Source organism: Vigna unguiculata, chromosome 2, assembly GCF_037176805.1.
Source record: "Vigna unguiculata cultivar grain cowpea cultivar isolate G323 ecotype 2 chromosome 2, ASM3717680v1, whole genome shotgun sequence".
In the NCBI taxonomy this organism is placed as follows: Eukaryota; Viridiplantae; Streptophyta; class Magnoliopsida; order Fabales; family Fabaceae; genus Vigna; species Vigna unguiculata.
Window position 1 is genome coordinate 36,283,558 of NC_140793.1, and position 14,105 is coordinate 36,297,662.

At 32.7% G+C, this 14,105-nt stretch overlaps 2 protein-coding genes across 6 annotated transcripts; one reads left to right on the forward strand and one right to left on the reverse strand.

The window, feature by feature from the left end:
- Positions 1-21: 21 nt before the first annotated feature.
- Positions 22-5,486, forward strand: DPB (Transcription factor DP). Of its 3 annotated transcripts, none has more exons than XM_028052833.2 (10): positions 22-171; positions 708-1,072; positions 2,140-2,216; positions 2,599-2,642; positions 3,134-3,196; positions 3,281-3,427; positions 3,543-3,611; positions 3,767-3,865; positions 4,537-4,607; positions 4,902-5,486. In XM_028052833.2, exons 2-10 carry the CDS (start codon positions 852-854, stop codon positions 5,131-5,133), a joined length of 1,023 nt encoding a protein of 340 aa, XP_027908634.1. In that variant the 5' UTR covers positions 22-171; positions 708-851; the 3' UTR covers positions 5,134-5,486. The 3 variants fall into 3 exon arrangements, with proteins under 3 accessions (XP_027908634.1, XP_027908631.1, XP_027908632.1); XM_028052830.2 differs by having other exon boundaries at positions 23-171; positions 2,137-2,216; XM_028052831.2 differs by having other exon boundaries at positions 39-171; positions 747-1,072; positions 2,137-2,216.
- Positions 5,487-7,859: 2,373 nt separating this feature from the next.
- Positions 7,860-13,507, reverse strand: LOC114174012 (poly(ADP-ribose) glycohydrolase 1-like). Of its 3 annotated transcripts, XR_003602655.2 has the most exons (12): positions 13,086-13,507; positions 12,832-13,014; positions 12,399-12,502; positions 11,931-12,135; positions 11,715-11,819; positions 11,398-11,516; positions 10,761-10,904; positions 10,186-10,309; positions 9,862-10,059; positions 9,429-9,506; positions 8,668-8,730; positions 8,379-8,513 (listed from the first exon to the last, which is right to left on the reverse strand). XR_003602655.2 is itself a non-coding variant. In XM_028058735.2 (11 exons), exons 1-11 carry the CDS (start codon positions 13,320-13,322, stop codon positions 8,343-8,345), a joined length of 1,653 nt encoding a protein of 550 aa, XP_027914536.2. In that variant the 5' UTR covers positions 13,323-13,507; the 3' UTR covers positions 7,860-8,342. The 3 variants fall into 3 exon arrangements, 2 of the variants coding, with proteins under 2 accessions (XP_027914536.2, XP_027914537.2); XM_028058735.2 differs by lacking the exon at positions 9,429-9,506 and having other exon boundaries at positions 7,860-8,513; XM_028058736.2 differs by lacking the exon at positions 9,429-9,506 and having other exon boundaries at positions 7,860-8,513; positions 10,216-10,309; positions 13,086-13,506.
- Between the last annotated feature and the right edge of the window lie 598 nt (positions 13,508-14,105).

Sequence of the window (14,105 nt, forward strand, 5' to 3'; positions counted from 1 at the left end):
ACCGGACCGGTAAGTTTTTGAACACATTAAAACCTAAGCATGCTCGTATCCTTATTCTTTCTCTTTCGCACACGCAAACATTTGTTCCGGTGGTCCCTCTCTCTTTGGTTTCTCCTTCATCTTCAACTTTAGGTCTTCTCTGACTCTGAGGGACACTGCTGAACGTCTTTGGTGAGTATTTGTAGCTTCAATTTGTGGAACTTTCAATTCATCTGATTGCTTCGGTGTTGATAACTGACTTCCAGGAGAGCCTAATTTGTCAATTTTGTTTTCATCGTTTTATCAATTATGGCTTCTTCAATTTCTCAGATTCGTTCTCTTATCATATAACGCTTTACGAAATTGAGAATTGGAATAAGGGTGTTTTACTATTTGGACAGGTTTGAATCCTGTGCAGGGTTCACACATTAGGTCTTAGCACAATTGTTTGAATTTTATTACTCGCAATGATTTTGTTTTACTAATGTTTAATTTTAGTCTCTCTTTGCAGTGTTGTCTTATCTAACACTTTTGTTTTTGTCTTGTCTTTTTCTTTGCTGTACAAATCAATTGAACAAATGCAACTTCTCATTGTTTATCTCTACAGTTGCACTAATTAGTTTGCAGTATGTGTGTGTGAGATCGGTTGATGGTTTGTGTGTACGTTTTGTGCTTGTAATTTGGTGGATGCTGGATTAACTTCTTTTTCCCCTGTTATTGTTGCACAGTATCTTGTGCTGATCTGAAAACACTATTGGTTTGTTCAGAGAGTTAACACTGAGCAGTTCAGCTTCACCTGGAAACTCTGTTGAATTGAATTCAGTTTCCATTGGTAAGTCATTTTCAGGCCTTGGGGTAAGCAACTTACCAACATGGGAACACAACCCCGGCAACCATTTCGAGAGGAAGAGGAGGAGGAGCCGCCATGCCGTGGAACTATCTCGGGTCAATCAATGTCAACTAGCAGAAGTGTTGGGTCACCATCCAGCCGGAGTGAGCAGACAATGGCAACACCAGCTAGTGATAACACCTTTCTTAGGTTAAATAATCTTGACATACATGGTGATGACGCTGGATCACAGGGTGCAGTTGCGTGAGTTCCCATTGTCCTTTGAGCTTGTAGAAATGTATAATTATGTGATGTGCTGCGGAGCAGATGCCATTTCTTTTGAAGTTTGTGACTTTTGACATTTCTCATGAATGTACCATTTCAAATAAACATGGATTTGAATAATTTTTCGGCAAACAATTTCTTAAATACTTATGAAGAAAACTTCGTAAAAGTCAGATTGGAAAAGGAAAATAATTAAAACAATCACTCATTTGTTAGATAATCATGGCATATCTTTTTAATCCGCGTGAGGGATAAGAGTGGGAAAAATGTTGTCAAACTTTCTCTTTGTTTGCAATCTTAAATAAAAAATTAGATGGTTTTCTTTTATGCCCTAATAATTTCATTTGCTTCTTGCATTTTTCATTTTCTTGTATGCCCTTAATCCATTCTCATGTAAATTTTTTTTTTCTGTCTGTATCTGACCCATCTAAAGACTTGATTTCCTCTACAATTGCATTTTGAAGAACAAACCCTGTATGAGCTCAAGGCTTTTGCAGTAGTCTTTTTATATGAATAAATGTGAGGAAATGTTCTATGTATGAAGCTATTGATTCTTGATGGCATGTCGTGTCTGATTGTGTAGTATTATATTTGTGACACTCAATTGTCATCTTTTTTTTTTTTTTTTGTTAGTTATTTACCAAATAAGACATGCTGTACAGTCACCCAAAATTGATTGAGGATTTCTGTTGTTGAATCAATATAGTGTGTATTGTTGTATTGTGATCCTGCCTTTCATAGTTTTTTCTTTTTTTAATTTTTCGTTGCCTATATCTCCTGGTATGATGGGTTTTTGTTTTATGTCTTATCCTGAGTATGACAGTGAAATCATCTTAGGTTTGTTTAGAGTCATGTAAAGGAATATAAAAGTGTATTTATGCTTAACTTGGGGCTTTTTGGGCAGTTGGAAATGTTAACACTTTATCCACTAAATGCTTTTTGCATGATGTATGCATGAAGTTCTATCTATTACTTGCTCGTGCCTGTGGTCTCAGAATACCATTATATACTGTTCTTCTTACCTATTGTGTCCTTTTAACCAGTAGCAAGAAGAAAAAGAGGGGCCAACGCACTGTTGGTGGTGACAAGAGTGGAAGAGGTCTCCGCCAATTTAGTATGAAAGGTCTTTAACCTAATCCCATGACATTTTCTCTTTAATGAAAAGGTGTTTTGACCTTTTCTAGTTAATAGCTTTGGCCTTTCAAAGATGCATATAACAAGTTGTGCAGATTGTGATAAGTGTTTGGTTTAATTTATTTTGTAAAAATAACTGCTTTTGACCAGTTTTTTCAGAGAACTTTTGTAATATATATGATTTCCCTCCTCCCCTCTCCCCCCACCCCCCCCTCCCCTCTTCGGAACTAATCTCTTTCCAAAGATGCACTAACTCGATCTGCATCTGTGGTGTTTTAGTTCATTGTGTTCCTTAGATTGTCATATTTTTTAGGACATCGTGATTATATGTTTCCCTTACTGGTTTTGTTTCTCATTTATTGGCTGTTCAGTCTGTGAGAAGGTAGAAAGCAAGGGGAGAACAACTTACAATGAGGTCAGCTAGTTACTTCAAGTCAGTTTGTGCTAAACTGGAATTAAATTTTGGATTCAGTTTTATATGCCATATGCACGTAAAATGAATGTGTATAACTTCTACATTTTTCAAATTAATTTCTTAATATATTTTTGTGAATGCATTTGCACTACCATGTTTATGTTTCTAGTTCTAATGTTTTGTACCTAATTTAAATTGTATGCATTGAAAAATTGAATGTTGGTTTGAATTGGGCTTCTCCTCAGATTGTCGTAGCTCTTATCTTCACATTTTCTTGGTTATCCAGCATAACCATGATCTATATGAGTCGTAGCCTTTGACTTCTTAGATGCCTATACGATGTTATTGAGAATTCTTCAAGAAGTACAGTCTGTATATGGTGTTTTCATGTCACATTTGCAATTCATCGTGTCACAAATTTTGGGTTGAATTCCTCAAATGAACCTATTCTTTATTTTTATAAATTTGATGTGGATTGTGCTTGTATTCAGGTAGCTGATGAACTTGTAGCTGAATTTGCTGATCCAAGCAATGGTGCTTCAACTCCTGATCAGGTTTTTTCTTTTGTATAAATTCTTTCAGACCAAGTGTAAAGATAAATATTATGGATTTGATGTTTTTGGGTTAACATTTGACAGCAACAATATGACGAGAAAAACATCCGTCGGAGGGTGTATGATGCTTTGAATGTTCTAATGGCAATGGATATTATTTCTAAGGATAAAAAGGAAATACAATGGAAGGGTCTTCCTCGCACAAGTCTAAGCGATATTGAAGATCTAAAGGTTTGTAAACAGTATTCAGTTGTATAATTTTTGTGGTACATGATTTACCGTGATGCTCTCTGTTATTCTAAATAATACAATTAAAATGATAATTTTAACTCAATCAATTCAACAGACAGAACGTCTTGGGCTAAGGAATAGAATTGAAAAGAAGGCATCCTATTTGCAAGAGCTGGAGGATCAAGTAAGGACCGCTATCAATAGTGGATTTATTCTGGGTTTTGAACTCCTGTGCCTAGTTTACGTTTTGAAATTTGCAACTGTTTTGTAAGAAGGCCCTATGGATTTTTATCCATAATGATTGATTCTGTTTGCTAACTTTTGTATTAATTTATGAAGTACATAGGTCTTCAGAAACTTATTGAACGAAATGAGCAATTATATAGCTCCGGGAATGCTCCCAATGGAGGTGTATCTTTACCCTTCATTCTGGTGCAGGTATGCTATGATGTGCTGTCTTTTGGTTATTTTGTCCACTAGAAATTGTTTCAAATTTTTCCCCTTTGGATCTTTGATTTGTTAGATAATGCCTATGCTTATATCTCCTTGGTCTTACGTCTGATAAAACTGGTCACCATTTATTTAATATGTTGGCTTAAGGCCTAAAGTTTAGATTACAAGTGATCTATATCAGATGAGACCTCAGTCCTGCTTCTTGGGTAAATTAAGTAGAATATTTTTTTCTTGACCATCGTTATGAACTTTTCTTTGAATTTGTCATTTTGAAAATAAATCTAGTTGCTAGGGTTATATTTAATAATATTTATTCCATTTATTTCGCTTTTCTCAGGTTAAGTTAGTCACTTTTTCTGCTCTAGGCTTATGGATATCTATACAAGATGATAGTTGTAGACTACGAAGGGTTAGGAAGATCCAGCTCACCCTTAAGCAAGAAAGTAACTAACTAAAGAATTATATGTTGAGCAGCCAATTGCAAATTGCTATGATTTGTTGGATAACTAACTTTTAGTTTTTAGTGGTTGTGTGGAACTAATTTGAGCCTATGAACTTCTTATAAGCATTTTTTAACTTGTTAAGCTTGTGGATAAGTATTCAATAAAGTAGTTTACTCAAACATGTTATTAATTAATGTTATTTTGGGCTTGTAGACACGCCCCCATGCAACTGTTGAAGTGGAAATATCAGAAGATATGCAGCTTGTGCATTTTGATTTCAATAGGTAAGAAGGCTTTTATTACACGACTTTTTTTCTCTTCGAATAATGTTGTCATCTTGTCATCTTACCCCATTTGCTGTCCTGAATGCGATCCTAATTCTCTTGTATTATACATTCAATCATACGTGATACTATTGTGGACAAACACAGGCAGCATTGGGAAATCCATGTCATTTTTTATTTATTTATAAATCCAGGAGTCTTTTCTGTATCATCTTTCTGTTATTATAACTTTCTATAATTCAAAATATTTATTTGTGTATGCTTACTTTCTATTTGCTCATTCTCTCTCTATAGCACTCCCTTTGAGCTGCATGATGATAACTATGTTCTCAAGGCAATGAAATTTTGTGAGAGATCTCAGAATGATAACAAACCAGACAATCCTCCAGATGGCGGGGAAGGTTCTAGCATGTCTAGTTTGTATCATGCACAGATTCCTAGTTCAGTTTCAAACCCTCCTGCTAGACCTCCTTCATCTCCACCACTCCCTGGAATATTGAAGGCAAGAGTTAAGAACGAGCATTGATCTGCAATTTTGTACTGCATTGCCTTGTTTAAGCATGTTTGTATATTTTGTAAAGTAATTTGTCGGTAATTAGTTGCCCTTTATAATAATTAATTAGTACAGCCAATTCACTCAGTGGGTTAGAAGCGAACTGGTCTGCTTGAGTCTATATTCTTCTGAGATGATTTTGGCAAATTCTTTTCTAACCATATCCGTTATTTACTACCTTAGACCTTAACTGATTTTTCCCCATAATTTTTTTTATTTGCCCTCTTGTACTTAATAGATGAATTGGTTTGTACTAGTCCATAGCGATCATGGAATGCAATACATGAGCGTAGGATTAAGTTTGGAATACACAGATTTTGTGTAAATTATCTCTTCATATGTCAATCTTTTGATATTTTGGCGAATGCATTGTATGATATCTTGGTCTGTGTTACTTGCATCAACTTCATGCACTGTTTTTTGTATTCCGAGAAAAATGTCATAAAACATTGATCATGCAAATATACTCAAACTTCTCAATAAATCTGTAATTGTAAAATGAGAAGGTTGAACATATGCTCAAACTAAAAGGGTTTTTATTTCTCGTATAATAGACGTTCTAGTTGTTATATGGTGTTCCATCTTAATTTAACTGTTTTATTTAACGAGAAATTCCTATGATATGTAAGGGAGAACATGATTTCAGGATTCACAGCATGACTGTATTCAATCTTCATCGCACTTGTGTCTATCTTTGAAAATTATTTTGTTTGTGGTGTTGTTAGTTACGAAATGGTAACATTTTTCTAGTGAGAATTTGAGCTGTATCAATTCTTTTCGTTATGAATGTTGAGTTTGGTTTGAAGTAAACTGTTAAAAGATGGTATTTATGGCAGCAATCCACCTCTGCATTAGGGCTATCAACTCACTCTGACGCTCTTCCGTTTGAATTTGTTCTTCTGTTACATGTGTCTTACCCTTGGTCCTCCTTGTAGATTCACTCTGGTAATCCGCAAATTGCAGATTAATGTAATGATGTAGTTTATTTTTGTGTGATAATGTTAACTTAGTAAGGCATGCATTATTTTCTTAATGTGTACTATAATTATAATTTTCTTTGTAATTGTTATTGGTGTTTTTTTATAACATAACCACTGCAATGATGTGACTGGGTTCAAGTTCACATAACAAAACATGATGAAACATTTATTTTTCATGATGTTTTAATATAAAAGATTTTTGCATGGAAAATGTGTTAACTAATTTAAAGTTAAAATCATCTATCCTGCCCTGGCAGTCTTAGTACATCTTTTTATACACTTTTTTATGTTACCTTTGACGTCTTTTCATTTTTTTTATTTAAAATCAGTTTTAATTTTTTTTACATATATCAATTAAATTATTGCTTTTTTATTTAAATTTAAAATGTTAATCTTATTATTATTATTATTATTTTATTTAAATTTAAATATAATTTGTTATATAGTTATTATATTGTCTAAAAGCTAAATAGACCGTAAATGCTACTTTTAAAGATTTATTTATTTATTTTATTTTAAAATAATTTTAAAAAATTTAACGTATATCATTTAAATTATTGCTATTTATTTGAATTTAAATGTTAATTTTGTATTTATTATTTTAATTATATTTTCATTTTAATTTTAAGATAATTTTTTATATAAATATTATATTTCTGTTTTTAATAAAATGTTTTGTTTTGTTTTGTTTTTAAATTACCAATTTAAAATATAATTTTTATAGTTTCTTTTTAAATGATAAATTAAAGTTTTATTACTAATAAATATTATAAAAGTATAAATTAAATATGTACTTCAAAAATTAAATCTTAAAAATATTCTTTTTTTACCATCCACAACCTTTATGTCACTGCTTGATTATGTTAAAAATGGTTCGTCTTGATCGATTTATTATAAAAATAAGTCAGTTTAAGAAAACTTTATTACTGATTTGACTTTTTCTTTTTTTAAATTTTACATAATTTCTAAAGTTTGTATACTTTTTTTAAAAACAAATTTTTAATAATTTGATTAAAAATATTTTAAATAAATTTTTATTGTAAATTTCATAATAAAATTTAAAATATTAAGTTTTAGAATATCAAAATTTTAATAAAACTTTATTTTAAATATTTTAATCAAATTTTATTATTATAAATTTTATAATAAAATGTAATAATAAAATTTAAAATATTAAGTTTTAAAATTTTGTTTAAAATATTTTTAATCAAATTATTACTAGGCTAACCCTAAGATATAATTAATTAGTAAAGTAATCATTTTTCTAATAAATGGATCAAAGCCATATAAAGTTAAATATTGTATACGGCTAATTATTATGTTGTTATGAAGTTGATAGATTAGTGTATTAATTCTTAAAATACCAATTTATTATGTTAATGTAAAGATTTTCCTAAATTGGTTTATCATCACAACAAAAGGTAATAAATGAGATAATACTTTTTATGTACAAGTTTTTTTTTTATACTTATTTTAATAATATATATATATATATATATATATATATATATATATATATATATATATTTAACGTGTAATCTATGATTTAAATGAAAACAATGTCAAAGAAACAAGATGAACAGAAGTGCGTAATTTTTATGTAGTAGAACACAATTTTCATTGAAGTGCTTTTTTTTTTCACTTTTTTTGTTTACTTTTATTGTTACATACATTACAGAATAATAATTTTGAAATTCAAAATGTTAAGATTTTAAAATGTAATCAAGGTAAAAATAGGAACATAAACTATATACATCAAAATATGAAGAATTCCATCATATACATTAAGAACTAGTAGTGTACACTAATTTCTAGTAGAGTGACAGATTTTCTACACTAGTTTCTTTTTCTTTTGTTGTTGGTGACATAATAGAATAAAAGTTTTGAGATTCAACATGTAATCAAAAGGCAAAATACAAACATGTGTATAACAATAAAAAAATTCCAAAAATCATTCTGCCTCAGTAGACCTCACTACAGCTGACACAGTGCAGCTGCGTCTGAATCACTTCGTCTGAATCACTTCGAAAGAAACATTTTGGAGCCTGTAAGATAAGAGATAAGAATTTCGCTGATGCTGATCAACAAAGGTTGCCTTGTACCTTTCCTTCATTGGACATAAAAATTTATAAAAATGTTTCCTTTTCACATCTTCTTCAGAACAGGCATTGGCAAAGGAGAGAGATGTTTGATAACATAAGATTAAGCCAGATTTGAAAAATCCATCCCAGTACCATGGCCATATATTGATGGCAGAAGCCAGTGAAGGAAACCCACATTGGTTTCTCCTTTTGATCTACTTGTTGAGTACTCAACTAGCATGTTCCATAGGTCCCCAACTGTCCATCTCTGTGACAAAATCCAATGAGCAACCTGTCACAACATCAATCAAAGTACCTAGTAAGAAATTTTGAAAGACAAGTCCAAATTGAGTGGGAATCCTCCTGGTAGTCACATTTCAGATGCCTATCAGGAAGCTATCTACTGTAGGATCGATATTGTTACTACAAAAGAAAGACCAAATTACCTCATCTAGGCTCTGTAATGCCTCCAAGCCAAATGTGTAGTATGATATGAAAGGTCTTAGAGCCTGTCAGGAAAGAACCAAGACAAAATTGGTTTTCAAGCATGATAAGTCAAAGGTAAACAGAATTACAGAGTATGATTTTCTGCCACATGTTTGACCTAATTCCTCACCACCTCATCTTAAGAATCAAATCCACACTACACAAAGCATCCAATAGTTTGAGTAATCCACCAGACCATATCTATGCTGGTGAGCAAGCAAACCACAAAGATAAGCCTCCATGCCAACCACCCTCTTGTCTGTCTGCATTTCATACTCTTTTATCTTTTTCTTTTTAGAAATAAGTTTAAAACTATTTATGAAATGGCGATAGAAAATGTCTGACCTCATCTTAAAATATCCATATTATCCTCTAGGATTGGCTTCTGTCATCATCTCTTAGGATTTGCAACTATATTTCCTTATGTTATGATTTAGCTTTAGTTTGCTCATTATATATTATTAAGATTAGTTATCGTATTTCCTTATATCATGATTTGTTTCCCCTATTAGCTGGACTCTGATCAGTATAAATAAGGGTTAGTGTTCCAGGTTTTCTGAACATATCAAACACAATAATACACTGTTAGATTGATTACATTGTAATACATCTCACTTAATATCAATACAGTTTTTCATTCCCTTCAACCTTTCTCCGCCTTCCAAGCTTAAAATCACATAATTTCATGTATCAACAAATAGTTAGCATAATTAATCACAACCTTATCTTGTTGAGCCAATTCCAATAACTCGTTTTCATTAACCTTTTGTCAATCCTTCAGCTATCAAAACTTTCAATACTTTAATCGCATCGGTCATGCAAAAGAGAGAAAGAAATCAAACTCGGATACTAGTTAAATCAAACATGAGCTGTATGGCCACAACATTTACAACAAGAACGTATAAATAAATTTACCACAATAAAAGGGCCAAAACAGTAGTATATAATTGAGCATGGATAACTAGGGGTAGAGGAATTTCTAAATGCCCACTTCTACCCTAGCAAATATTTCAACTCTTACTGAAAACTAACAGGGAAAATAAGTAGTTTTCCGTAATGTAAGGGTAAAACAAAAGAAATTACAATGCATTCAGAACACTCACAGTTATAACTGCCTCATTCTCATACAGTGATGGCTAAAAATATAAAATTACCTGAGAAGCTGCAAGCCACTGAATTATTGTCTTTACTTCAGGATCTCCTCCAAATGCACCACATCCCCAGTTTCCAGTTGCAACCCCAATATTATTACCCTGATCCATGCTATGGTAATCGTTTTGAGAATTAGTAGTTTTGTGATCTGAAAATTTTCCTTCACTTGTTTCCATAGATGTTGAGGTGGCAGCATCAAACTATGAAAAAAAAAAGTGTTGCCTTTAGATAAATGAACAAAGACCAATGGAGATAGATGGCAGATAAGGATACCTGAATCCTAATACTAAGTTGCTTAACATAAATTGACTAATACAGTATCGTACTTTGCAGAAAAAACATCGGAAAAGACCAACCAGTGCAGATGAACATCCATTATCTTGCAACTTTTTCTGATATAGTTGATATTTACATTGGTACAGAAAACCACAGAATGCTTTATTGATCTCACTGCAGAAATGAACATGTTCAGTTTAGATTTTATTTTACGTAAGTACTTTGAACAGTCTTAAATACTTAAAGGGTAAATTATTAATAAGTTAGGAATAATTCTCCCAGTAATCCCTTTATCAAAATCTCTTAATTTTGGGGTATAAGACTGAACTGACATAAAGAAAAAGCTGTTTTCATGAAAGAACAAATACTCTGTGTAGTAAAACAGGCACATTGTTCAAAAGGAATGAGAAAAAGAAACTAAAGGCAAGAAAGTGTTTCCACCTTGCACGAAATGCATGCATGTAAAATACACCTTTCATAAAAAATCACAAATTTCAAAGTTTAAATATCAAATATAATGAATTTAAGATTATAAATTTGATCTTCATATATTCTCATAGTCCATAAATATATGTGATTTTGCATCCATAAAAAGCAGTAGCCCCATAAACCAATAGCAACAGACCGGAGGAGAAAATTCGTCCTGTATTGTCTCATCCCTGGGCTACATAATGCATCGATTGCAACAATCCTAGTCTTCCTTCTTCCAAGATCGTCTACTTCCCTTTCATCCACATAATCACCAGAAAATCGAAATGATGATGCGTACCTAAAGAATAAGGAAATATTATCACCATAGGAATATGGAGAAAGCACCCAGTAATTATAAAAGTGAGTAAAGTAAACACTTGAAAAACATTAATTGACATCATATTAAAATAAGTATTTTTTTTTTAAATTTAGTGCACCCAATCATATGCATATCGTATATACATAATAACAAATTAAAAGTAAAATGTAAAAATCTTTATGTTCTTGCCATGATATAAACCAAGTATCAAACATGTGTCCTACGCAGCAAACAAACAACAAGGAGAAGAAAGATTAACGCAAACTATTGGCCAACATAGACAGACAAAGACAAAAACACGAAAAAATTCACCATGCAAAGCTTAAGAATCAATAAACATGTTTTTCTTCCTCCATATTCGAATAGAAATTGAAAAAAACTACCCATCACATTTTTTAAGTAAATAAATCTAGTAGTAGACATCAACAATAACAATATCTTATACAGGTCATATCCATTAAGTAGCACTAACCCTGTATAACTTGAGAACCTTTCCACACCAACAATTTCTATAGCCTCGTTATCTGCCATGGCTGGCAAGAAAAGCATCCCAGCAATCAATTCTGGACTGACCATGAAACGGATTTCCTCCTATATCATACATTTACAACCAAATTTATCAAACATCAATAGAACAAATGTTCATGTGACAAAAGAAAATATCTCAACAATCTAAAAAATGAAGGAAGGTGGCAAATACAATATGTACACAAAGACAACACGAATATACTTATACCAGAAACTATGGGATAAAAGGTTATACAAGGAGGAAATAAAAACATATCGTACCTGTACACAGCCCCTACCAAGAGCTCCTCCCCCAAGATATTTATTTGCAAAATCGACTTCGACAGCGTCACTTGATTGATCTTCTATGAGCCCTGAATTGTGAACCTATTGAAAATGCTAAAGGATTAACTATTAAAAACCAAATAGATGATTTAAAAATAAATACTAAAATATATTAACTTTTTAAAAATTTTCAAATAAATTCCCTTCAACTACCTCAACTCTGCATAGAGGAACAGTAGAAGTGCTCCAAAAATTGGCATCTGGGCAAGAAATGTGAGTATAATCATTTTTTAAGTGAAGTACTTTTCGCTCAAATGAGACAATACCCTTGGGCATGTTAGAACTTATTCTTTGAAAATAGTGAATGATGCACCAAATCTTATTTTCCTGTTTTTGATTGTAATCTTCATACAGACTCCTGAAAACATAAAAATTATAATAATGACGTATGAAATAAGAAAATAACTCTTCCATATAGAATAGGCCAGTAGCTCTCTCACTCTTTCATACTCCCACAGACACTCTCACACACAAGCACGCATCTAAGATACATCAAGTGCCACAGCATGTTGACACCACTAGGATATCTAAATTAAGACTAAAACAAGCAACTGAATAGGTGGGTACGAATACTTGGGAGGTAAAAAAAAAACTTAAATATATATAGCTAAAGTTTCTTACGCAAACAATTCATCAAAGTTGATCACCGGAAGATGATTCACATATCTGTCTTTGACTGGGAATAGACAAAAGAACGAGCACCCAAGAAGTGCAGCAATCAACTCCTGAAAAGCAAGAAATTGGTAATATTAACCACAATCGTCTCCATCAAAGCATGAATGCATGTTAAAATCATGCATCATACAATAAGATCGCATGGCAGTAGAAATTGGTAGCGTTAACCATCTCCAGCATGCATGCATGCATGCCACAATCAACCTTAGTAACCTTAGTCATGCAAGCAACCTTAGTCATGTGTGACAGCGTTGACCGCCGCAAATCAATGGTAATAACAATATCAGTAGCAGTAAAGTGTTACTATTGTGTGAGTGATTTAAGAAGTGCAACTTATTTGAAGTAAAAAATACAAAAGAGTAACATTTAAGAAAGTAACCTGGCTAAGGAAGATTATCCCCGGAAGCTGCGAATCCAATAAACGAAGAGCAGTTGCTGTGCGCATAGAATTATGAGGGTTTTGATAATGTGTTTCCAACAAAGAGGGCAATCTCAAGAGCAAATTGCCCAATACCGGAACCACCTCCCGAAACCACTTCCTAGATTCCTCTCCAGACATAACCTGAAACAAATCCATGAATGTGCGCAATTGAAATGATGAAATTGAAAAGTGAGGGAGAAAAGAAGCATTACCTCGTCGAAAAAGAGTGCGTACCCAAGCGCAGTGGAAGGGGATAAGGGTTCGGAAGAGAGAGAAAGAGCGTTTCTGAGGTGAGAAATAGCCTGGAACAAGAGGTAGCCCGAGTCAACTCGGCCGCCTCCGAGTTCTCTGAGCGTTTCCACCGCTTGGGATGGCCAAAACAGAGAAGAAGAACGCATGAGAAGTGGTAGATACGACAGAATCGATTGCAACTCCTCACTTTCTTCCATTCTCTGCACTCAAACCAAACCAACGCCGGAAGGAAGCCACCACTGCCGCTGCCCTCTGCTCCGACGCACGCCGGCCACGGCCTTCTTCTCCGCCGCAGAAAACGCAGCCCACAACTTGCAAGGAGCTGCCACAGTCAACTGGAGATGCACCTCGATGTGGTTGCAGTTTGGGGATGAAGATTAAACTGTTAAAAAATTAGGGTTAAAGTCATACATGTCAAAAGGGTTATCTATGGTATTTCACACCATTGATAGGGTGCAGGAAGGAAAAAGATTGGGGCAGAAAGTAATACCCATGTTTAAATTCTGAATTAACATTCTACTCCAAGAAGTAAACGTATTGATTATTTTTCATCTTTACAAAACTATTTTAGCCTTAATTGCAATTTTGACTTTCGACAAATCACTTTATTTTTTCTTTCAATTTTACTTTTGATGTACTTTATATTTAATTTCCTTTAAATGTTGTGAAGTTTAGTCTTTCATTATTTTCGTTCAAAGCCACCAAGACTAATTAATGATTTCTTTCATTATACATTTACCATTTTACCCTTATAATAAGTTATCAAATGATTATTTTGTGTCAAAACAACTTTTTCTTCATGAAACTCAACATTCTTTGAGATAAATGAATAAAAAAAATAAATTATCTTTAATTGTCTATAAACTCACAATTAAATTATCTTTAATTGTCTACAAACAAACACCAATCGTAGTGGATGAATGGTGTTTGACCAAAGATGACCTTGTTGAGGCAAAAATGACGAACACACTTGAATTCTC